We start from the raw sequence: 24,459 nt of genomic DNA, 5'->3' as shown, positions 1-24,459 counted from the left end.
AGCATGGGGCCAGTGAGGCAGAGGTAGAACACAGGTGCCTGTGGTCATGCCATCTGTCCATTGGGGAGGGAATGTGGAGGCGCCCAGTAGCAGGCATTCCCCTCAGCAATCTTTATCGCACACTCTTAAATAGGAAATTTAGATACTGTGTTCCCATAACAGTAAAGTCCCTGTGAACAGAAGCAAACCAAATGCGTACTTGGGCTGTGTGTTTCTAGTGGTGGAAAACTTCTGCTGCTAGAAATGATTCCAGGAGCTGGAGCAGTATAGATGTTCAGTCCGTAACTTAACCCTTTCTCTTGCACCTTCCCAAACTGGGAGCTCCAATCCTCCCATTCTTGAGTGGATTGAAGCAGTGGGGCAAAGCCTCCTTCCTGCATCTCGCACACAACTTGAGTGTGTAAGGAGCCAGTGGGGAGCAGCCAGTGGCTGCTCCTCCCTCCCCTTTGCAGTCTACAGGAGAGGCAGGAGCAGTCCCACGCTTTCTCCAGATCAGGGTGACAATAAATTAATCATTCTACCACAACTACTGATACTGGTAAAGATAATAGTAGATGTCATTTGTTTTCTTGAATGTGGAAAAAAGTTGAAACTCTGTATACTGAAAGCTGATAATCAGGTAGTTTATCAAGCTTTTACTACCTTTGAAACTTAAAACCTAGAAAGTTGGGAATTCTCTGTCAGGGAAAAAGAACAGATAAGGCACATTTGAGGAGTGTGCTAATCAGTCTTGCTTCAGCGGAAGGGATGGACCTCCACTTCGAGATGTCAGTCTCTGTGCACTTTATATTGGACTGAAGGAGTGTTCCATTAACACTGAGTCATTTTGAGAAACATGGAACTAGAGAGACGTTGAAAGGTATTAATTAGCTACTCTGATCAGGTGCTCAGCACTTCTAAAGAATTCCAGAACCAATGCTTCAAAATATTTTAAATTAGTAAAATACCACAAAATTAGGATACCCATTGTGTCAGAAGCTACGTTGCAATCAAACTAAAACATTCAATGTCAAGACAAAACAACTGCCTTTATTTGCAAGGGAAGGTGTGTAGCATAGTCAGATTGATTCACTGAGAGCAGACTAGATTCTTGATCTATTGGTCCTCTGTATTCATAGCAATTTGAATAAAACCAGGCAAGCAGTTGCTATTTTCTTTAAATGAGTTGGATCCTTTAAATGTGGATTTTTATTTATTTATTTATTTATTTTAAATCGGAGAAAACCAGGATCCCTGGTGATCAACATGCAGAGTGTTTGAGCTTACCTTTCTGAGGTCCTAACCTCTTCCCCCACACTACACAGGAAGCACAGGTGCTTAAATTTATGGTTCTGGATTCCAGGCACATTAGATCTAGCCCTTTGTTACAAATATTTTTTTCAATTTTGATGTTTACATTTCACAATTCCAAAAAATGGAAGTTGGATAGCTTTTAGAGGGGAAGATGGAAGTGCAACATTGACATGGAATCAAAGGTATGTCTCAGCTTCCCTACATCACAGTGCTTTTCATATAGTCAAGAAAAGAATTGACTGAGTCCAGCCTGTTTGCTGAACACTTAAAGCTAGGCCTTAAGTAATACACAAGCTAGACAAAAAACCAAAAAAACCCTATTCTGGCCTCAGTTCTACTAGGACTTGGATGAAGATGCAGATAAAAAAATTGAGGTGACAAAGCAAGAGGTGAGAATATTTAATATATCAAGGGGGCTCCACATAGTGGAGCTTTTGCCATGAGTGCATAGATTTAAGATATGTTAAACAAACAATTATCTTTATTTTACAAAAGAACAGGAGGAAATTGAGGCCCAGAGGTCTGCTATCAACTTAATCTGACTTTAAATTTAAGCAGTAGTTCAAAACTAAAGGCACCACCCTCAAACCCTGTTATAGTGTTCAGATGTTTTACTAGGTTGCCTTCTTTTAAAACTTTCAATAGCAAACTCTGCTCTCTCATGTAGGCAATTTAGTCATAATACCCAAGAGAATTTTGATAGCAGTATATTTCATATATCATCATAATCTGGAATAATTAATCACTTCCAAATCCACACACATTTACAGTGTAAACCTCTACCTGTCCAGAGTTGCTTATAGACTTTGTATACATTCATGGTTATGGATCTAAAGATGTTTTATTTTTAATAATACAATAATTGTATATTGTAGAAGTCTGCTTTGAAACTGCAATAACAGTCATTATTGATACACCAGAAGGCCTGTCTGGAAGTTACAGACAAATGAATAAAAATATCCTGAAATTACATGATTAGAATCTGATTTTAAAAAGTTAAAGTGCCTCAAATGCAGAATTTCAACTGCACCAGAAAGATTTCATTTAAAAAAATTCAGACCTTCATTTTAGAGTACCACAAGAGGCCTGACAAAATACCTACCATAAGACGGATCTAATAAATACCAGGATTTATAATCTGCCTAATACAATGCAAGAACAGCATAATGTAATGCACTTGTCAGCATTCTTAAGAAAATTCTTGTGTCCATAAGATTTTAAGTATTCAGCTATAATTCAAAACCACATCTTGTTTCAGGGGAAAAAAAGCATCCCAAGAACAAAAACAAAAAGTGCACTAAAATACTAGAGAACGATATTTCTGGAATTCTTTAAGTAACTTCTTTTTTTGCTTGACAGGAATAGTCATATTGTTGTCCATCTCTTGAATCAGGGCCAGGAGATGTTGAGTTGTTTGTTGCTTTTGGTCCTCAAATTCTTTAAGAGTCAAATGTTGACAAAATGTGAAACCTTAATAGAAATAAATAAATAAATTGGGATTATGTTAACATTACACATACCATTTTTATAATTGTAGTGTTCCAACTGAAGATCTGATCAACATATTTACACTGAAAAGTCATCTTACATTTGTAATGAATTGTAATAATGTACTTTTCTGCAAGGAACAGCCCCGAGTTCATCACCGAGGTGTGTGCTGGCGGCAGCTTGGACGCTTGAGCAATGTAAGGTTTAGTGACGTTCAACTGCTCTGTTAAAAGGAAACGATATAAAACGTTGCCCCATTTTCCTAGTTCAGGAGTTGGCAACATACAGCCCCCAAAGCCACCAGATCCAGTCAACAGAGCCAGAAAGCTATGCCTCTGCTTGTGCCCATGTTGATGCCAGGAATAGAGGAGCTGCAGCTGCACCACTGCCACTTCTCCATGCCTCTTGGTCCTCAGCTCAAGCACAGGCAGAGTTTCCATCTGGTGGAGAACTGAGTCAGGGCTGGGCTGCTTCCAGCTGCACTCACGCTGCACCCAGAAGGGGGGGCAGGTAGAAGCAGCAGCAGTGCTGACAGCTTCCAGCTGCTTGGCCCCACTGCAGCTTCCCACCAGCTATAAGCTCTGCTCACATTGCTGCAGGGTTGTGGGGGGCTGGGAAGAAACTGGGTTTCTCCCCAGCAGTGTGGGTGCAGTTCCCAGCTGCCTAGCCTTGGCACAGCTCCTTTCCAGCTAGAAGTTGTGCTTGTGCCATAGCTGGGGAGTGGGAAAAACAGCAATGCTGCAGCTCCCAGTGACTCGATCCCACTACAGGTGCAGGCAAAGCCCCCTCACTGAGGATGTACCACTGAAACCATGGGGCTTGTGCTGGGCTGGAGATGGATTGTTCCAGTCTGTGGAAGGATGCTAGACTGTCCCAGTCTACTTCTCTGCACAAGTAGTATACTACTTCTGTTTGTATATTTAATATTCCTAATGCCCTAGATTTTTCAATTTAAAAAAAATGCAAAGAAAGAATAGTCAAGGGAAGCAGCTGAAGAGTCAGATGACAGAAATAGCACAGTAGTTGACAGCCAGGTTTAGATAGTCTGGAGGAGGACATTTTTAGCAGCAGAGCCAGATGGAATGTTTGAAAGCATTCGTACATTCCCAAACACCGATTAAAAGCTATTAACCATATTCTGGCCCAGGGCTTGCCAACGTCAAAGGGCGAGGGGCAACATGTCCCACCAGCTGTACCAGTAGGGCCAAACACCACACACCAGCTGCACTAGGAAGGACCATGGGCCCCCCAGGTTGTTTGCCCCATGTGCATGCAGGTAGACATCCCCCTGCCCTTACCCCTGATCCTCCTGGCTGCACCCTGCATGGGGTAGCATCCCACTTCACCTTCAGCTCTTTGTCAGTTCCCATGTGGCACCAAGCCATGCAGGAGCTCCAGGCTGTCAGCTCCCCTAGACCTGTGTAGGCATTCAGCAAAAGCCAGGGGAGAGAGAGGGATCCTTGAGACTGACTGCTGCTGCAGCTGGAGCAATAGGGGCTGCAGCAACCAGGAGGGAGCCTCATGGAGCCCATAGACCATCATGTGGACAGCCCTGTTCTACCTAAAGCTATACTTAGAAGTTAAGTCTTTGTTTCCTGCTTGTCATAAAAATAGAAGTGACTGTGTTCTTGCAAGCATAACTGTCAACTGGTTTGCAAACATTTACCAGTGCCTAAGAGCTAAAACCCACTAAGCACCATTTTTATATGCCATATTTATTCACATACTACACACATTTCCCTGCTCTGCCCCAAATCAGCCCTCCAAAACTGGAGTGCATGTCTTAAGTGTGAAAGCTTATTTTCTGTGCTGGAGAGGAATGGCAGCATGGAGACAATGTAAAATGGATGCCATACTTACCCCCTGTGAGCCACAGGGAGCAGAGGTTTAGCATTCAGTGTCAGAGCTAGTGTAACACTTTTATAGCTGCTGTGGAATTGGCAGTAGTTTTTGGCTGTAACCAGTAGATATGAAAGGGTTAACACTTTAGCTTTTGCATGAGCAGCACTGGTCTGGATTCAGCCATGCTATCAAGATCTCCTGCAATAAGAATTCAGCATCAAGTTGTTGTTGTTTTGTTTTGTTTTTTTGGGGGCGGGAGGGGGGAGTGAGGGAGAGGGGATACACACACACACACACACACATTCTCTCTTTCATATGTGTATGTATACACACAATGTATATGTATATTTGAAGTTTGATGGTCCTGGGCTAGAACACAGTTAACTGTTTTAATCAGTGTTTGTGAATATAAGAGTGTTTTCAGCTAATACCTTTAATACTTCAGAATACTGAAGAAGAGAGATCCAATAAAAGATATCATCCACAAAAATCCAGGACTCTGGGAAAGTACGAGAAATTTTAGTGTGGCCCCAGTCTCCATTTCATTCTGTTCCTTGTGTGAAGTGGGTACTCATTAGAGAATTTGGTGCGTTAACTACTCGGATATGTCTGTACCATGTTTCTACTGCTCTCTGGGTATAAACAGACACATCCTGTCACAGCTGATCCACTTCACTGGGTGAAATACATCCACTCATCATCTCATAGGATCAGCCCCTAACATATGTGAGACAGCAGGCAACACGTTCTCTGCTTACGAAGATGCACTATGGAGATTGTCTGAGGCACATCTCTGTAAGAGCAGAAAGCTAGGCAGGTGTTCCTAGGACTTGAAGGCCCTAATCTTGCATGGGAATTCCCAGGGAGCACAGAACCGAGTCCCTAAAGCCATGGGAGTGCCTGCTCAGGGTGGCTGGAGAGCACAGGCAGCTCTGGGCTGCCTGTGCTTTTGTGCCATAAAGCAAACAGACAGCCACCACAGTAAAATGACAGAAATTATGACCACCTTTGTCACCACCACATATTTTGGCCGTTTATGGTGTGACAAGAGGCATGGACATCTTGTTTGTGTTTCCGTTGTGCTGGTGTAAGAATTTTTGTGGCAGCACGAAGGTGATATGTTTCTACCCTCAGAGCACATCCTGTACACCCACTTCCTCTAAACACATCGGACCCACGTGTCTAATAGTGAAGCTGCTCTGCAGACATGCAAAAGGAAGCAGGTGGGCAGGGCATGGTCAAGAGCATTCCTGCCAAACAGTGCCTAGGATGCAATTCGTATATCCCCCTTAATGTCCTATTACCAGTATAAGCACAGCAAATGGATGAAGCAGCAAGACAGAAGTTTCACTATAATCTAACATGCATGTTACCAGCTCATTTGCATGCAACTGTTTGTTTAAAATGGATCATATTAGGATTTCCTACCTGAATTAGTATCTGGATCTTGTCCTTCCAGCAGGCTTTTAAATTTCTTGCTAGTAAGTTCCAAAAGAGTTAAGGGGGTCTGTTGAACAGAATTTTCAGCTATAAGCTTAAGTTTAAAAAATGTAAATAACAAAGAACAAACATTTAAGTAGTTTACTACACGATATACAAACTCATAAGAACAGGCCAAAAAGCTTAAAACTAGAGTTAAGCTGGTGCATGTAAATAAGCTTTCAGTAAAGTTTTCTTATATTAGTTCAGGAAGTGAAAAGTAAGTAGCTTAAAGAAAGTAAAAAAGTGAAAAGACATAAGGATCACTTCAGTTCAGTTCAGACTTGCAAGACACTCAAGAAAGTGCTTAATTGTGGTGTCCCATGAACAATTCACTATAGGAAGCTAAGCAAGCCAAATGCTTGCAGCAAAGCTATATATACGCTTGAAGCATTTAAGAGGTTAATTTTTGGTAGGATAACTTAACGATTGAATCAAATAATTTCACAAAGGTTCATTTACATTTTTAGTAGCCTTTGAGAGGAGGGAGTAATATCAAGTTAATTGTCTGGATGACCTTAACATATGTAAAAAGGCAATATAAAACTTTAATTCCAGGTTGTTTAAAAAGAAACATAGTGTTCTCTTAAGATTTGAGAGCTTATCTACAACTTACCTAAGGATTTTTAGCTTGTTTATATTATTTACTTATTTAGGGGAAGTTTGGGTAGAGTGGTAGGAATTGACAGAGGATTGTTAACTGCACAAAAAGAAAAGTATCCCTCTGCTACCAGCCTTGACCCTTATTATAACCATTTCCACTGGGCTTTGTAAACTAAACAGTTATATTGAAAGTTCTATTAATCAATAACTAGCCCCCTTCTTTCGTTCCAAGGTACCACTTTTTACCAAGGACAACAAGTTAAAAAGAAACATTAACTTCAGAACAGCTCAGCTTAGGAATTTATGAGGCCTATTTAGTACCCCAGAACTGAAGCCCTCTCTCTCTTTCAAAACTCTCCAGAAGCGTTCATCTTGGCCCACTGAAGGACAAGCCTTATAGTGATTTACAGAGCTTTCATTAAGTACACCAAATCTTCAATATTTATCTGAAACTCTTTAGCTGAGAACTAGATCAGAGGCCTTACAAGAACAGATTCACGCACTACTTAACAGTTTCAGCCTAACAGTAAATAATGCAAGCACAGCTTTTGTTGTTCTGCTTTAATGTTTCTATTTCTGAGCCCAGAAGAAAGGAAGCAGTGAAGAGCAGCATGCAAGTATTTTAGAGTCACTGCCACATCATATTGTGCGGGCCAGGTCAGGCCCCGGGCCCTTTTCGTCGCTCTGCACGTGGGCTGTGGCCGGCAGCCTGGGCAGGCCGGGTCGGAGAGGGAGGTCGCCGAGCTAGAATTAGGCATAGACACGTAACGGTTGATTTTAAGATTGTTTACTTACACCGAGATGGTCGCAGTGCAGGCTGAGAACTTGCTTGAGTTGCGGTTACAACAGAAAACACGAACACACGTGGAGTTTGCTAGGCTCCACGCAGACAGAACTCCGGATGTCCAGGACAAGCGCGCATAAAACTCGTCGATACGTCTTATAGTAGGCTCTGTTCAAAGACGGGAAGAGGTGGGCGGTGGATCAGGCCGCCAAACTCCTGCCCGGCCACGGAGCCCTTCTTCCTGGTCCAGGAGGTCGGACCCAAGTTCCACAACCAGACGTCCCAACCACACAGCCAGAGTTTCTTCGGGTCGGATCCTGGATTCTCTACACAAATTCTGCAGTTCAGCTCTGGAACGAGCATAATAGGTGGTAGCTTGAACTGCACTCTGCGGACCGATGACTGGGCTGCTTAATACTGCAGGCTGATCAATTTCTTCGCAAGTTGTTGTTGCTGTTTCTGTCGGAGCTGCAGTCATTGTTACAGTGGGGGTTGTTGTTGTTTCAGGCGGGAGGGGCCGATGCACTCCTCCGCTTGACTCCCCCTCCCTTCGGCAGAGGGGCGTGGTCGGCAGAATCGATGCTGCGTCGCTGGGTGGAGTCACCGGCCAAACCCTCGCGGGCTCTCCCGAAGCTCCATCCCTCTCTTCTAGCTTCTCCACGCGGTCTTCCCTCTGCTCGGCGCCATCTTGTCGGGGCAGTTTAAGATCCCCTCTCTCAGCCGCTTCTCCAACCACTCCAACGGCCATACGCAGCCGGGTCTTCAAGCTTAAAGTTTCACTCATCAAATCAGTCATAGTCTGAAAGGTTGCGTTTAGTTTTCCCCCCTTGTCACACCGTAGGACCACTCTCTCATCTACGGCGCGGTCCTCCGTCTCCAGGTCTTCGCAGAGCTCGGACGGACGCTCTCGACTCCTTAGTCTAGGCACCACCATGCAAGGGGAGAACCAGCCGATCGGCATCATCTCTCCCATCTCCCGGGCACACAGTGAGCAACGGACACACTCCCGGGTGGGGGTCGGGCTTACTGCGCTCGCCGGGTCGACTTCGGCAAGGGTTACAGCATCGAGGGGCCTGTATAGGACCCGCTCATCGCCCATGATACACCCAAACGCCGCCGGGTGAAGATATACTTCTTTCCCTTCCAGGGCTCCGACTTCTGGAGTTCCCTCTTCTCCCTTTAGTGAAAGGTGTCCACGGACACATCTCCTGCCTGTTCCGCCCACCCGGTGGTACGTGACGTGTGCCTCCAGTTCTGCGACGCTTGCTACGCTGCGTCTCCCACTTCTCCAAGGGCAGTTCTCAACTAATTCTAACTCTAGTGAGCCCTCTCCTGATCCCATCCTCGTCGCCACGCGCGGGCCGGGTCAGGCCCCGGGCCCTTTTCGTCGCTCTGCACACGGGCTGTGGCCGGCAGCCCGGGCAGGCCGGGTCGGAGAGGGTGGGCGCCGAGCTAGAATTAGGCACAGACACGTAACGGTTGATTTTAAGATTGTTTACTTACACCGAGATGGTCGCGGTGCAGGCTGAGAACTTGCTTGAGTTGCGGTTACAACAGAAAACACGAACACACGTGGAGTTTGCTAGGCTCCACGCAGACAGAACACGAACAATCACGTGGAGTTTGCTAGGCTCCACGCAGACAGAACTCCGGATGTCCAGGACAAGCGCGCATAAAACTCGTCAATACATCTTATAGTAGGCTCCGTTCGAAGACGGGAAGAGGTGGGCGGTGTATCAGGCCGCTAAACTCCTCTGAGCAACACGCAGGGTTTCTATTACCCTGCCGTGCACACCCAGAGTCCCCACGAGATGGATGTGGAGTCCTCTTCGGCTTGGGCAGAAACTGCTCAAGCCTCTTATACGGCTAGCAGGCCAATCGCTAGCCGCCACGTGTGAATAATTTAGCACTGGCCAATTGCGGGGCACAAATTTGCATACGACGAGCAGGAACACCTTTGCACCGTGCATTTCTGTGTTGCAAAGGAAATGCACCCTGCAAAGACCGCTGCAAAGTGGCGGGAACACTCCTTTGCACGCGGGTTCTCTGCGCAGCAGAACTCCTCCGTGCAATGATGCTGTAAACCTACGGGGATAATTCTTAGTGCCGAAGCACACACAAAAAAATCAGACCTTTGGGTCATGACACATATGTAAGCCTGACAAGTAGAAGAAAAAAGTGGTTTGGTTTTAGTATAAGCATTTAATATCCATTTGACTTTTTTAGGCAGCCAGGATGAAGGTTAACTGCCAGATTACCTAGTATAACTACTACCTAGGTACTAGTTTAGTACCGCCTAGTATTGTGTGCAATTAGAATAACTGCAAAAGCAGCACTACAGATTTACCACATACTATGCAAGTTAAAGCTAACTTTCTATATTTTACCAAAGTAAAAAGTTACATCGCTTACATGCTTGAATGTACAGTTTGTTTGTTTTTTTAATACTATATTTTCTGCATACAACATGCATCACCCCTCCCCCCCTGCTTCCTCCCCCCAAAAAAGGTGCTGAAAACCTGAAAACTGGAGGGCATATTATAAGTGAAAAATATGTTAAAAGTAGGTCTTGCCTCTTATTGGTGAAACAGAATACAAGATCTGCAGCAATCCAGAGGAAGCAGAACAATGAGCAGGCTTGGCTTCCCTATTCATTTCTACTCAGTTTCTTACTACAACCAAAGATCTTTTTCTTCATTCTGATTTTTAAAAACAATGTGCATATTATATTCCAGGGTGTGTTGTATGCAAGAAAACATAGTAGTATCCATCAGGAATACAGGTTTCCCTTGCTTTACGCTGTTCATGTGTTCCTGGAAAACAGCATGCATCTCAAATTCGGGTAAAGGGAACCCACTTTACAATGTAACAAATAGGGATATGTTCCAAGACCTCAACTGTACTGAACCCAGACCATTTCTACCACTTTTACAAAACAATTTTGGTACTCACCAACAGCAGACAGTACACAAACACAGGGCACTGTCATAATGGGGATGGCAACTACAGAAACACGTGTCGCAGGCAACGAGCGAGGAGCACAGATCCACGATGGACACTATATTTTGGTGGGCATCACTCCCACAATGCACTACACACAAAGCAGCTGACTGCAGGCTTCCACCACACTGATAACATAAGAGTGAATTTACCTCACATATAACAAATTTTTTATATAAAAAGGGTCATCGCATAAGAGTGAATTCACACATACAGAACCCGCATAAAGAGAGGGAAACCTGTATTAAACTATTTCTATGTGTTCACATAATGTATCACTGGCAAACAGGAAATCCAGCAGATTTAAAACAGTCTATCTTAGCTTCCAAAACAAAAAAAATTAAAATATTGAAGTGGATATCTGTCAGTCCCAGAAATCTCAAGTGGGTGCTCGGCCTCTGCAGCATGTCACACGTCACTTTTGAATGATCCACTGTACCATATTTACTCAAATTTAAGATAAGGGTTTTTTTTACCTCCATTCAACATGGGGAGGGGGCAGCCAGGGGCTGCTGCAGCTTTAATTCTGAGCCCAGGATCAGAATTTGAGCCCCAGCTGCACCCCCACCCTCCCAGTCCAGCCACAGATGGCTGCAAAAGCAGCTGCATGGCCAAGCTGGGGCTGGAGGCTCCATGCTCCCTGCCAAAGCTGGAGATGCAAGAGGAAGGTAAGTGGCAGCAGAGGAGGCAGGCATGAGCAGGAGCAAGTGTTGGGGGAACAGGTACCCACGGGTATAGGCAAGACTGGGGCAGGCATAGTGCATAGAAGTGTTGGAGGGGTGCAGGAAACAAGAGACAGGGGTCAAGCCATTTGATTCCCTTGCCACCTGCCATGCTCCCACTGCTTGCCCTGCCTTCATTTATGTTATGATTTTCCATGTCTACAATTTAATTACAGGGGGGTAAATCTGTTATATTATCTGGCTTCTTAAGAGAAGAGTTTTTAGCAATGTTTTGCTGAAGAGAGAATTCCTACAGTAAGCTTAAAAGTTTGGAAGGAAGAGACAATGGAAACAGAGGTGCATGATTCAAAAAGATTTCCTCCACTCTCCAGGAAAAAACCAAACCAAAGAAACCAAAATTCTTACTAGAAGTGGTTTGGTTTAGTATCCTACAGGCTTTTCTTAAATGAAATGAAAAGAAGCATGGCAAGAAAGATATTGTGTAGAAGAACCTTTAAAGTGGTCAGATAGCCTACAAACCCAGAGGATCAGAACCAGTTTCTGGCTTTATTTAAATATACAGCCTTTACATATTGTCATCACGTACACCAAAAGCACGTTGATATAAAGCTGCGTTTTGGCTATTAACATTATATGTGACAAAATCAAAGTGTGTCAGAAAAGGGGAAGGAAATACCTGGAACAGTTCAAAGCGATTCTTCATCAGGAACTGAATTAGCTGTTCCAGCTTTGGTTTTGACAATCCATTATCTTGTAAGATGGTCTTGGTGAAAGTCTTGATGATAACTGATCTGTTATCAAACTATAAAAAAAGAGAATTACATCACAGATTAAATTTGGCAAAATCACAGATCTCTATTAAGACTATTTCTTAACAGTCAGTCATGAAACCTACACTGTTGCAAGGGTACATTTAAGTTTAGGTTTTAAAAAGCATCAAACAGGAAAGAAAGTGTTACCAAACAACACTAAACAAATGTCTATTAACATTACAATAAAGGAATGATATTTTTCACATCTATATTTAGATACAGTACTTACTTGTTTCTGTAACTTGTAGCTCTCTGGTTCTGAGGAAATAGCTATAAACATCAGTAGTCTACGCAGTTCTTCCCGGATGTTTGGCTCTAGTAATTTTAAGTAAAGCTGCAGTCCTTCCAGAGCTTGTTCTGCTTTTCCATGCTCTAAATGTTAGAGAAATACTGTACATAGTGCAGTACATTCATCTTAATATCGGCAAGATTTATTTTAAATAAGAGATTCAAATTTGAATTCTAGGCTTACAGCTTCTATCCTGGTTAGATTAGGATGTTTTTAAGAAACACCCCCTAACTATTTTGAAGTCTTTAAATGTACCAGATGTGACCACCACTATTTTACCTTCTAACATTCAATGGGTGTTTCCACACCATTGGCCTTTATCCTTGACTGCTTCTTGCATTATGAATGATCTCTCTCTCTCATTGCTGAAAAGCTTAACAAATAAAAATTAATGTTCTCTTGATGATTCCTCCCTCCCCCCCTCCGAAAAGGATGTTTCTTATATTAAGTGGGTGAAGCGAGTTCCAACCCCTCCTCATAGGGTTAACAACCTTAAAAGCTATCTGTAAGTGGGGATCGTGAAACTTAACCTTCATACAAATTACTTGCCCATTCTGCCATCACAGTTAAGATCAGAACCCAGTCAAGTCTGATTCCCAGGCTAGCCATAGTCACTGAACCAAAAAGACTTTTTTGCAGTAAATAAAAACTACTACATTTTTATGCAGTGGTTCATGAACATTTTTCCCCTAAAGAAAAAAAAAGAAAGCAGAAGAACAGTGGAAGTGAATTAACTTGGAAAATAAAGAAGAAAGGGTAAATGAGGGGCATGCAGCCAGAGAAGAGAATGGACAAAGAAAAGATCAGAAGGAAATTATGGAAAGAAACTGACAGGAGATTAAATAACTGAGGAAGACTGGACATTTCCAGATTCTACACACTTAAAATAGTTTTTGACCATTCTTAAGTTTTCAAAAGGTTATTGGGATGTTTTAAATGGAAAGGAGTCAAAATGAAAGAAGTACGGGGAAATGCTATTCAGGTTTAGGATCTGTTTCTGATAGAGGGGGTAACACGTTCTAACTCTGATGCCCCTTGGTCTCAAGGGCAATGGTAGAGGTGGGTAATTTGCCTTTAAAACAAGACTAAAAACTGATAACAACACAGAAAGAGTCTGCATCAAGATACCTGCATTTGCAAGCAGATGTTATACATAAGAAAAAATTAAAGTCTTCTACATTTGCCAAACCTTCTTCTTTCTCCCCAAAACAAAACCAAACCACACATACATCACCCCCGCCCCCACCATCCACATGAACTCTTTAGTAGTTCTACATGTCCAGCAATAAGACTAATATACTGGTAGCCTAAACCAATTCAACAGCAAGTACTTGGACAGGTGGTTATAAATATAGTAGGAGCTGCTCCTAATACAATTTTGGATATTGTGGGCAGCTGAATGTAAACCTGAAGAATCTGAATTAAATCTAATACATTTCAGAAACTTCTTGCAACGTCAACTAAATAACCTCTTGTACAAGAAGAAATAGAAGGTAAACTAGAAACTGTTTGTCCAGAAGATTTTGGCTGACTAGTTTGGGAAATCATAAAGGAATAAACTAGATGTCCCTTAGAGGATTGGTACAACAAAGCATGGCATGATTACATGGCATGCTGTTTTTTTGTTTTAAATATTTCTGTATTTAAAAAAAGTGTTCTACAGGGATTAAGGATTTTTATTCCTATTATATTTGAATTATTTGACAATTTACATAAAAGGCACTCTTGTTTGAACTACTGTATTTTCACTTTTGGTGAAAATACAGTAAGTGGAAGACTTCTTTAAGCCAGCCATTTCAGATTTGTAATTCTGAGTTGAGAATTTCCTGTGTTCTTATAACCATATCACTTCAATGCTCCTCTACTATACTATTTTTTTCTGGCAAAAGGTTTAGGATAATGCATTGCTTATTGCATTTTCTTATTGAAGGGGTTTATATGCTTATGCTCCATTTCTTCATGAATACTACCATGTTCATGTGCAATGGAGCTGTAACAGGGATCTCTCACAACTATAAAATTTAAATTAAGATTCTCTATATCTTATACTCCTTAAGTACTACAAGGCACACTCAGAGCAGGGTTTACCTTACACTTCAGTTTAAATGACACCCTTACTACTGTTTCAGGTTGGGAAATTGATTCTTTGCCAGAAGCTAGAGAATCATACTTATTAGTATTGTAGCATGACCTCATAATCCTGGAATTAAGATAAGAAACAAAAAGGTCCTTCTTTTTGGTTGGCAGAACCTGGTATAGCAAAGTAATTTGGCACTCATCTGATATCTCTTTTTAAAACATTGAAAAATAATCTAATTAATTTAAAAAATAGTATTCACCTGTACATTGTTTGTTTGTTGTTAACTTGCTCTTACCTATAAGTTCAATGATTCCTGTATGAATATCGAGATCCTGATTGGTAAGAAGGGGATCTCTCATTTGATTATAATATTTTACTATAACATCAAAAAGTATCTTCTTGTGCATATTCAAGTCACTCGGCTCACTACTGATTTGAAGTAACTGCTGGTTAACCATGACTATTAGCTGGTCTGGGAAATATTCCAGGCATTCAATTGCAGCACAGAGTCATTCATCAAGCCTGGGGAGGGGGGAAAAGTTAGTTTTAGTACTGACATTTAGCGTTGGGCAAAATAATTTAAGCTAAAGATCAAGTGAATTAGCCGCATGCAAGTATTGCCATACACACATCTGAAATTCATGCATTGCCCAGCTCACTTAACAAGCAGTTAATTTATTTCAAACATCCTATTAGTGATAGTAGTTTACACTTGTTCAAATTACAACTTTAGTATCCCCTTCCAAAGCTACAAACAATATACTTGTTCTGCCTTCCAGCAAAGCTGCAAGCACAGAGGGACATAAGAGATGCTTCAGAAATGTGTGCTACATGAAGAGATTTAGCCAGCCCAAAAACAAGAGCTAAGCAGGTTGTCAAAGGATTGAATCTTTAAAGTTAACTGTTTAGTTTTTGTCCCTCAAAAGACAAAAACATCAACACTTGAAACCTTGAAAAATTCAATGAATCCGATCATTAAATGGAAGTGAGCAAGAAACAGGCACTAAATTTAAGACCGGTACTGCAAACAAGAGCACTGCAGAGATGTTAACAATATAGTTAACTAACTACCTGTAGTACAAAGCAGGAAGGGAGTAAACTTTTGTCAGGTAAGACCTGCAGGGAGGCATTTGCATAGACCCAGTGGAAAATAGACCCTTTCTTCTCTTCATTGAGGAGCAAGGTACATCAAAAAAGCCCCAGTAGGCAACAAGGAAACGGGTGCGGGGCAAACATATCCCAATTCAAGTCTATTTTATCTTTGAGACTACTTCACAACCATTTTGAATCCAAATGGGAAATGACTCCTTGGCTAGTGTATTCAGGAACAGCCTAAACTAGAGTTATGACTGATTGAAGGTGAACATACAATGATTTCTCAGTTAAATTAAGCTGAGCTTAAAAATTGATTCTCAGAGGGTGTCTCTACACGTTCATTAATGCACTTTTTTCTAACATGCATTATATTTAGTACCTTCAATGTGAGGTACTAAATAAATGTGGATTAGGCTGCCCTAATGTGCAGCACCAAAAGCGCCCATTTGTTAAGTGCCACTTACTGCACAGCAGCCTATTTTACTGTGCATTAGCATAACTGCATGTTCTTTTTACATGACACTAATGCACTTATTTTACTGTGCATTAAAAAGCATACGTGGAGACGCATCCAGAGTCAGTCAAAGCTGCTTAAGTCCAATCTTCTTTTTTTCTTAATTTTTATTAAAGACTATTTTCAAGAATTGTTCTTAAAGAGAGGAGCACCAATGCAATAAGAACAGGTCAGGTCATTTTCAAAACTGCCTAACTGTTAAAATTCCAACTCTACACTACCTCTCCCAGCACAGAACAGGATTTCGTAGTGCTGAAAGTCTCCATCTACAAAAGTCTAATACCAACAGAGATGAAACACTGTTGATGACCATAGGCAGAAGATGGTCATTTTGCCAATGTATGCAAAGCATCACTTTGCTTTAAGCCACAGATTAAAGCAAAGAAACTAAAGGGAAGAAACAAAGACCTTGAATAATTTGCAGAGATGGTATAAGAACCAAAACCAAAACCAAAAATGACTCATTATTCAGAAAGACTGTAGTGTGAGAATAAACCAATTAGTCACTCAACAAGCTATTTTTGAAGAAATGAAAGCTCAAATTGTTGAAAAGCCTGTAAAAACTTCTGAATCTTCATCTATGCCCAGACTCTTTGACCAACACCTTGTGAGAAAACATTTGCAAGAAAGTTTATTTCCCTCAAGAAAGGATGAAACTATCATTTAAGACCTATACCTGTCAATCTTTATCTTCTGTTCTCAAAAGAAGAGATTTAGGGAACTTCTAGTGAAAGTTAGCCAAACATCAATTCCTAGTGTAATGCTTTAGCCAAGAGACCTAATGCAATTTTGGATTGTTTATATTAGTGGAATATCAAGTAGAAACAGAAAGGTTATTAATACCTCTGCTTTTGATCATGGTGCCTCTGACACTGAAATACTATGTCTGATTCTGGTATCCATAATTCAAAAGCGGTGTTGAGAAACTGAAGTGCAAAGAGCTACTAAAAATGATGCAAGGATTGGAAAAATTCCTTTATATAGTTAAAGGTTCAGAGAGCTCACTTTGGTTAGATCATCAAAGAGAAGGCTAAGGTGTGATTTGATCAGAGTTTATAAATACCTGCACATGGAACAGAAAATGTGATAATAGAGGGCTCTTCAGTCAAGCAGAAGATATAAATATATATATGTACTGTATATCCAATCACTGGAGACTGAAGCTTGACAAATCTAGTTAGAAGCAGCAGTGCCATTTTTTTAAACAGCAAGAAAAAATACCTATTAGAACAATTTACCAAGGATTGTACAACTGACAGCATTATTTTAAACCAAGATTGGAAGTCTTCCTAAAAGCTATTCCTTAGTGCAAATAGGAGTTCATTCAGGGAAGTCCTTGGACTGTGGCATAATGAAAGAATCTAAACTAGTTGATTATAATGTTGTCTTAAAAAAAAATCAATATTCTGCTATACACATATGCCATTCTACCTTCTGACCTAAGCGGTCAGCTAAATTAGTGACAGAAAACCAGATTTCATTAAGTCTGTCATGGATTACTAGACTAAAAGGAGTACGAATAAATCACTTTAATTACCAGTATCACATGCTAACAAAGAACCAAATGCAAAAAGACAAGGAGGGCAGAATAAGGAGCATTGTACAGAGTAGTTATGAAACATCACAAGATTACGAGACCTATCAGCAGACAACTTGAACATGAGGGTATCTAGAAGAAATAATCTATATTCAACCTATATAGCACAAACTGAAGGAGGACACTATTAAACAATCAACTGTGGTAATGACTGTTGAACTTCGCTAGTTATGTAGTTCAGAGTGCATTTTCCTTTGTTTCTCAGGTGTTTTCCTGTTAACAAGTACATTAGGCTATTTGTAATGCAGATTTTTTTTGACAATGAAGACTGACCTAAACAGTACCAGAATCAAAGTTGGGAGAGTTTACCAGGCCCAAACCAAATTTATTTTTCAAGGCATGACTAGGGGAAGTGTCAGCAGAAGAATGGATGACTTCATCGGATTTGACCTTAGGACATGCATATATATATAAGGACATATACCTGTATTCATCATGCAATTGCTACCAAACAGAAATTTTTTTCGGCTATAGTACAAGCTATTGAGAGGCTATCAATCCAGATGCAACCAACAGGAACAAGTCAGAAACAATGAAGTTTAGAAAGACAAAAAAATGCTGGCACCAAATTGCCACGTTTTATTTTATATAATCATTTACACAGCACAGTGACCCTCCAATGTTATTAGCAGGGCTTTCCTTTAATTTAACAAGTGCTCTATTTGCCTTAAACATTCTCTGTACCATCACTATTAAAGTGTTTCCAAAAAGACCTTTAGAATGTTTCACTTATTTAAGATCAGAATTCATCTGTTCCACTTTCCACACAGGCATAAATAAGTAAGTAGCATTTAATCAGGAACTGCTCAATCCAGAATCATAGAAAGTTGGGGTTGGAAGGGACCTCAGGAGATCACCTAGTCCAACCCCTTGCTCAAAGCAAAACCATCCCCAGCTAGGTCATCCCACCCAAAGCTTTGTCTAGCCAGGTTTTGAAAACCTCCAAGGATGGAGCTTCCACCACTTCTCTGGGTAACCTGTTCCAGTGTTTTACTACCCTCTTGGTAAGAAAATTCTTCCTAATATATAACCTAAACTTGCCTTGCTGCAACTTGAGACTATTGCTCCTTGTTCTGTCATCTGCCACCACTGAGAACAGTCCAGCTCCATCTTCTTTTGGAACCACCCTTCAGGTAATTGAAGGCTGGTATTAAGTCCCCTCTCCTCTTCTCTAGACTAAATGAACCCAGTTCCCTCAGTCTTTCTTCCTAAGTCATGTGTCCCAGCCCCCTCACCATTTTCATTGCCCTCCATTAGACTATCTCCAATTTGTCCACATCCTTTCTGTAGGGGCGGGGGGGACGACAAAAACTGGACACAGTACTGCAGATGTGGTCTTACCAGTGCTAAATAAAAGGGAAGAATCACTTTCCTTGACCTGCTGTCAACACTCCTACCAATGCAGCCCAGTATGCCACTAGCCTTCTTGGCAACAAGGGTACACTGTTAGCTCATTCAGCTTATTGTGCACTGTAACACCCAGGTCCTTTTCTGCAGAGCTGCTGCCCAGCCAGTCAGCCCCCAGCCTGTACTGGTGTGTGGGATTGTTCTGTCCTAAGTGCAGGACTTTGCACTTGTCCCTATTGAACCCCATGAGATTCCTTTCAGCCCAATGCTCCAATCTGTCAAGCTCACTCTGAATCCTAGCCCTAACCTTCATCTTATCTACTACTCCCCCCAGCTTGATGTCATCTACAAACTTGTTAAGGGTGCACTCTATGCCATCTTCTAGGTCGCTGATGAAGACATTGAACAAAACTGGCCCCAGGACTGACCCCTTGGACACTCCACTTGATACCAGCTGCAAACTAGACATCGAGCCATTGATTACTACTTTGAGCCCAATGCTCCAGCCAGTTTCCTATTCACCTTACAGTCCATTCATTCAGCCCATACGTCCTTAGCTTGCCTGGGAGAACGTATCAAAACCCTTGCTAAAATCAAGGTACACCACATTCACCAGCCCCATGGACTTGTACACATCCAGCTTTTCTAAGTAGACCCTAACCTGTTCTTTCACCACCGAGGGCTGCTCACCTCCTCCCCAAACTGTGCTGCCCAGTGTAATAGTCTGAGAGCTGACCTTGCCTGTGAAGACTGAGGCAAAAAAGGCATTGGGCACTTCAGCCTTTTCTGTGTCCTCTGTCACAAAGTTGCCTCCCCCATTCAGTAAGGGACCCACACTTTTCCTGATCCTCCTCTTGCTACCAACATACTTGTAGAAACCCTTCTTGTTATGCTTTACATCCCTTACTAGCCACAACTCCAATTGCTCTTTGGCCTTCCTGGCTTCATGCCTGAGCAATGCTCTTATACTTTTCCCTAGTTATTTGTCCAAGTTTCTACTTCTTATATGCTTCCTCCCATGCCCCCATTAGGATATACTTCTTGCATATTTAAATACCTGTTTACTTATAAGTATTCTCAGAAGTGACAAGGGAGTTAACTGAAAGGAAGCAGTCCAAGTAATATATCACACACATATCTAAGGGTATCACTCAACCACAAGCCCTACCCTGCCCACTTAAAGTAGAAATCAAAAGTCAGAGTGAAATTAGAAGTATGCTAAAATATTAAAAATGTACAGGAGATGTATAACTCACTCAGGCAGATTTAAACTGCATGTGGCCTCTCTATCCAAGAAAGTATTTGAGATAATCAAGTCTTCCTCTTTGCCAAGCCGATTATTTTTTTTTTTTCTTGGAGATTCTAAAATATTTTCCAGGATTGGAAGATCAATTAACTGCAGTAGCCGTAATAGAGTCTGTTGTTTCCACAGATCTTCTATAACTGGGAGCACAAAGAGAGAAACAAACACCTAGATAAGCTAGGTTATTGGGAACATATTTATAAAATGTTATTTACTGTTTTTAAAAAGTAAAAAAAAAAAAAAAAAAAAAAGCATTTCTATTTAATATTACAATAATCTATTTTTGTAAGAGTACTTATTTTCAAGTAAAATGCAAGTAATCACCTCTTTGTGAAAGCAGATGGAGTGGTTCACCAACTAGAACTTTAGGCAAAAAAGATGGATGTATATTTATTGACTGAAGAAGTTCCTCTATCTCCTTTTTATCAGCAGCTTCAAGTGCCAAGGGATTTGAAATTGTTGTGTCACATTTTCGTCTGTCATGAAAAAAAAATTTACGTTCATAATAAATACAATCCAGAGAGCATTAAAAAAGTCTGCCTAAATGACAGTTTTACATTTCTTTCAGTTGCACAAATGATATAAATTAAGATTTGGATAGTGTTTTTGGACAGCTGGCTTTCCTGCTTGATTTACCGTTAGCAGAAAACCCTAATAAAGCAGAAAAGCATACACATGTTGCAGCTAGGGTGGCCATCATAGAGGACAGTCCGATTGTCCTCTGTCCTCTATTGATACAAAACCGGATGCCTTTATGTCCTCCATCTTTCTCTTCTAGAGAAAAATAGAGGACATAAAAGTGTTGGGATTCATATATCAATAGAGGACAGAGCAGCAGAAAAGCAGAATGTTCTCTATGATGGCCACCCTAGCAGCAGCCCTTAACCAGGGCATTTTTACCTGTCCACTGCTGTGGCAGGGGTGTTCACACCAAGACACCGCTTTAGGGTAGTGAGAGCCAGAGAGACCTGAAAAGTTGCTTAGGGGTTAAGATGGCCACCACTAGCATGAACGCTGCAAAGGTTATTACCTACCAAGGGACACAGACACTCCTACCAAGGGAAGCAGAATGGGTCAAGTGACTGGAAAAGGGGAGGGGCTAGGGGGTATATAAAAGCTTTTCCCAGAGAAGGGAAAGTTAATCAAGCTCTGATTGTGGAAGAGATGGATTGTTCTTGTTGGACAGAGGGAATGCTGTGATGGACAAAATGACTAATCCTGCATGGGTTTTAGCTGGGATTTTTTATTCTAGTACCAGGCCCAAGCAGCAAACCCTTGTGTTATGGACTGTGTCAGAATTTTCTTAGGTGGGGAAGAAACTAAATTGAATCTTCTGTTCAACAGGCACTTGGTGGATAGGGAACAGCTATAAGGGTAGACAAGGAGAATGCATAAGAGGTTGCTCAACAGCATGCATGATATTTCTCCCATCTGAGGAGTGGGTCAGAAGATGCAGGAACCCAAGCTAAGTGGGGGCCTAAGGACCTGCCACTGTGGTCTAACGGTTAGGTGGTGCGTTTGTCAAGCCCAAGGCTTTGAGATGCAGAAGTACAGAAGTGATCAGGGACTGGGAGAGGAGGTCTGAAGACCCAAGAACCCTAGGCCCAGAGAGACTGAGAGCCCAAAATGGGCTGGACTCAGTGACTGAGCTGGAAAAGATTCACTTCAGATAAGATAGCCAGGGAGCCGATAGATACCAGGAGCCCTGCTGGTGTGTTCAGACATTATCAGATTCCTCTTCCCTGTGTGTGCCCTCCCTGCTCTCCTTCCCCCATGCTCCTGCTCAGTACAGAGGTAGGACACATCCCAGCTCACTTTTTTTTCCCCTCCAGCAAGGCATGGCAGGTGAGTGGGCACCAGGGAGGTGTCAGAGTAGACTGGGGGAATGACAGGACTGGCTATAGCTAGAGAGAGGACCCTTCCATTGGAGTCCTGTCACAGCTTAGTGTAAACAAATTTGTAGTTGATCTGGGTTAAGACAACTACAAATTGAAAAGATGCCTGAGAACCACTGGTCAGCTCTGTGTACATTTCAAGGAGCACAATCCTTCCATAGTGCTTTATAAGAACTAGTAATCAGCACAGCAATGAAAAAATAATTCATGTTACAAGCTGGAGTAGGGGGGGATGACTTTTTATAATACGAAAAATAACTCAAACAGAAGGTCAGCATTAAAATCTGAATGAGAACACGGAGTGCTAGACCCATGCTTAGTCAAACACCAAACTCAATTACATGTTATTAAACTGCCTCTGCCCCCAGCTTCCTTACAGAAGACTGCTTACTGAGGAAAAAGGCAGACTTTGCTATAGGCAGCCAGCTTGGAGAAGACTTCAGGTGACTACCATTACTAGTGAAATTCAGGATGGTATCATGATAAACTATATAGTTTCCCAAAACTGGGAAGAAGTGGGTGTACCAATGGGTTTCATAGGTCTCACCGGCTTACCTTATGTGACTGGAGAAGGCAATTGGAATACCACATGGGGAGGGAGGGGCAGAGATGCGGTGAAAGCTGACCATGACTAACCTTGAAAGTCTTTCTGCCTTCAGCTCAAGTACTTCCTCAGGGGGCACATTCTCAGCATCTTTGTTCTCTTTCAGTTCACAAGGAGAAAGACTGTGGTCCACAAACCTATAAAGGCTGCTACTTGTGTCCTCAAACTCCAGGTCTTTTTCATTCTTGAACAGCTTTGTTCCAACTGACTCAAACACCTTGCGCTCCATCAACACTTGGCACACGCGGACTCCCTTCACACGAGAAATATCATTGCTGCTTAAGTACATGCTTTGCATAAGATGACTCAGCACCACATCAACAGCATCAGAGCCAGTGAAGCAGTTCCTGTACATCCTTAGATGCTGCCGCCTCCTCTTGATTTCCACCTGGTCCCGAAGAGCACAGATCATGCCGTTCCATAACTGAGTGGCTTGAAAAGGGCCGCCAGGGCCTGCAACGACATGAGGGCAGCTGTGTTACTGAAAACACGCACAATTCACTTCTGATCGTGTTGCTCTCCTTTGGCATGCCCCAAAATGAAATCTTACTTTCCTAAACATAGCCAGAGAGAAGCGGTGGCCAAACACACCAGCTTTCCCCTGGATTCGGCTCTAGGCCCCGTCTGCCAACTGCAGGTGAGACTGACGGGCTTTGGCCACTGCGTCCACCCCCAGAGGAAGACTAAGCAACTCTAAACAGCTCTGCCCTCTTTCCCCAGCGCCCCCTGCCTCTCGGGGGCCTGGACCGCGACCCGGGGGAGCGATCAGAATGGGGAAGGGAACCAGGGTCTTCCCACTGCAGCGGGAGGGGAGGGGAGGGGAGGGGAGGGGTCTCCCCCCGGGGTGCGGCTGTTGGGGGTCCCCTAGGCCAGCGACAGGGAGCCTGGCTTCAGGAGGAGAGAAAGGGGGGTGCTCTCACGCCGTGGCCGCCGTAGCTCGGCCTGACTGCGAAGCCGCCGGAACCGCGGAGTCAAAGGCGCCGCCGTGGCCGCGGGCCCCGCCCCCTGCCCGCCCCTGCTGCTTCCGGCTCCGCCCCGGTGGCGGAAGTGCGGCGCGGCGGGCGGCGGCGCTCGCGCTGTCGCCATGGAGTAGCCGGAGCGGAGCAGCCTCGGCGGCGGCGGCGGCGCTGGTGGGGTGGGGCGGCCTCGCCCGCGGTTTCCCCTGCGGCGCAGGTAGGCGGCGGCTGCCTCCGGCCTAGTGACCCCGCGGAGGCGTCCCGGGCCGCGGGCGTTCGTGCAGGGCGGAGGTGGGTGGTTGCCTCCGCCCCCCCCCTCCGGCGGGTTTGCCGTGTGTTCCCCGGGCGGAGCCCACCCGCAGCGCTGCTCGCCCGGCCCTTGCTCGTAGCGCTCCTGGTCGGGGCGGGCGGAGTTGTGTGGCTTTCATCTTCCTCTTCCGTGTTTCCGATGCCGCTTGCACTGAGCGGGCCTGACGTACCTGCCCGGGAGGGGGCCGCCTGCTCGCCCCCCTCCCCTTGTGGTCTTCACGGGGCGAGTGAGAACAGGCCCCTGCTCCCCGCAAGGAAGCGGGAGCGCGAGCGTCGGCCCCACCCGGCCGTTTGCCCGGCTTGGTGTGTTTTCCGGCAGTGCCACCGCTCCTGGCGGATGGCAGAAAGCAAGAGCTCTTGCCGCTTGCCTTAGCTATATGTTTGTTGTTGAGATCTTGCCCCATTATAGGCTTGAACCGTGGAGCAGTCTTCATTGTCCTAGTCTGAAACCACCTAGCACAGCATTTGTCAACCTGTGGGTCACAA

At 43.2% G+C, this 24,459-nt stretch overlaps 2 protein-coding genes across 4 annotated transcripts in view; one reads left to right on the top strand and one right to left on the bottom strand.

Moving 5' to 3' along the window:
• Positions 1–1,677: 1,677 nt before the first annotated feature.
• Positions 1,678–23,794, bottom strand: DEPDC4 (DEP domain containing 4). Its single transcript, XM_006273959.4, is given in 9 exon segments — positions 1,678–2,763; positions 6,052–6,130; positions 11,849–11,974; positions 12,214–12,356; positions 14,649–14,875; positions 20,163–20,349; positions 20,534–20,685; positions 22,741–23,161; positions 23,629–23,794. Coding segments are annotated over 9 exon segments (1,674 nt in total). The 3' UTR covers positions 1,678–2,590.
• Positions 23,795–23,797: 3 nt separating this feature from the next.
• SCYL2 (SCY1 like pseudokinase 2) overlaps positions 23,798–24,459 on the top strand; it is a 64,028-nt gene continuing 63,366 nt past the window's right edge. For 2 of the 3 annotated variants that reach the window (XM_059726318.1, XM_006273958.4), the window contains exon 1: positions 23,798–23,881. The gene's annotated coding sequence lies outside the window, so the exon portion shown is untranslated. Of the gene's footprint in view, positions 23,882–23,936; positions 23,956–24,459 lie in introns of those variants that run through there. The other variant, XM_059726317.1, reaches the window with a different exon arrangement.

The sequence above is a fragment of the Alligator mississippiensis genome, chromosome 4 (genome assembly GCF_030867095.1).
Source record: "Alligator mississippiensis isolate rAllMis1 chromosome 4, rAllMis1, whole genome shotgun sequence".
Lineage (NCBI taxonomy): Eukaryota > Metazoa > Chordata > Crocodylia > Alligatoridae > Alligator > Alligator mississippiensis.
Note: the sequence above shows the minus strand (reverse complement) of the source record. Positions and strands in the feature narration are given on the sequence as shown.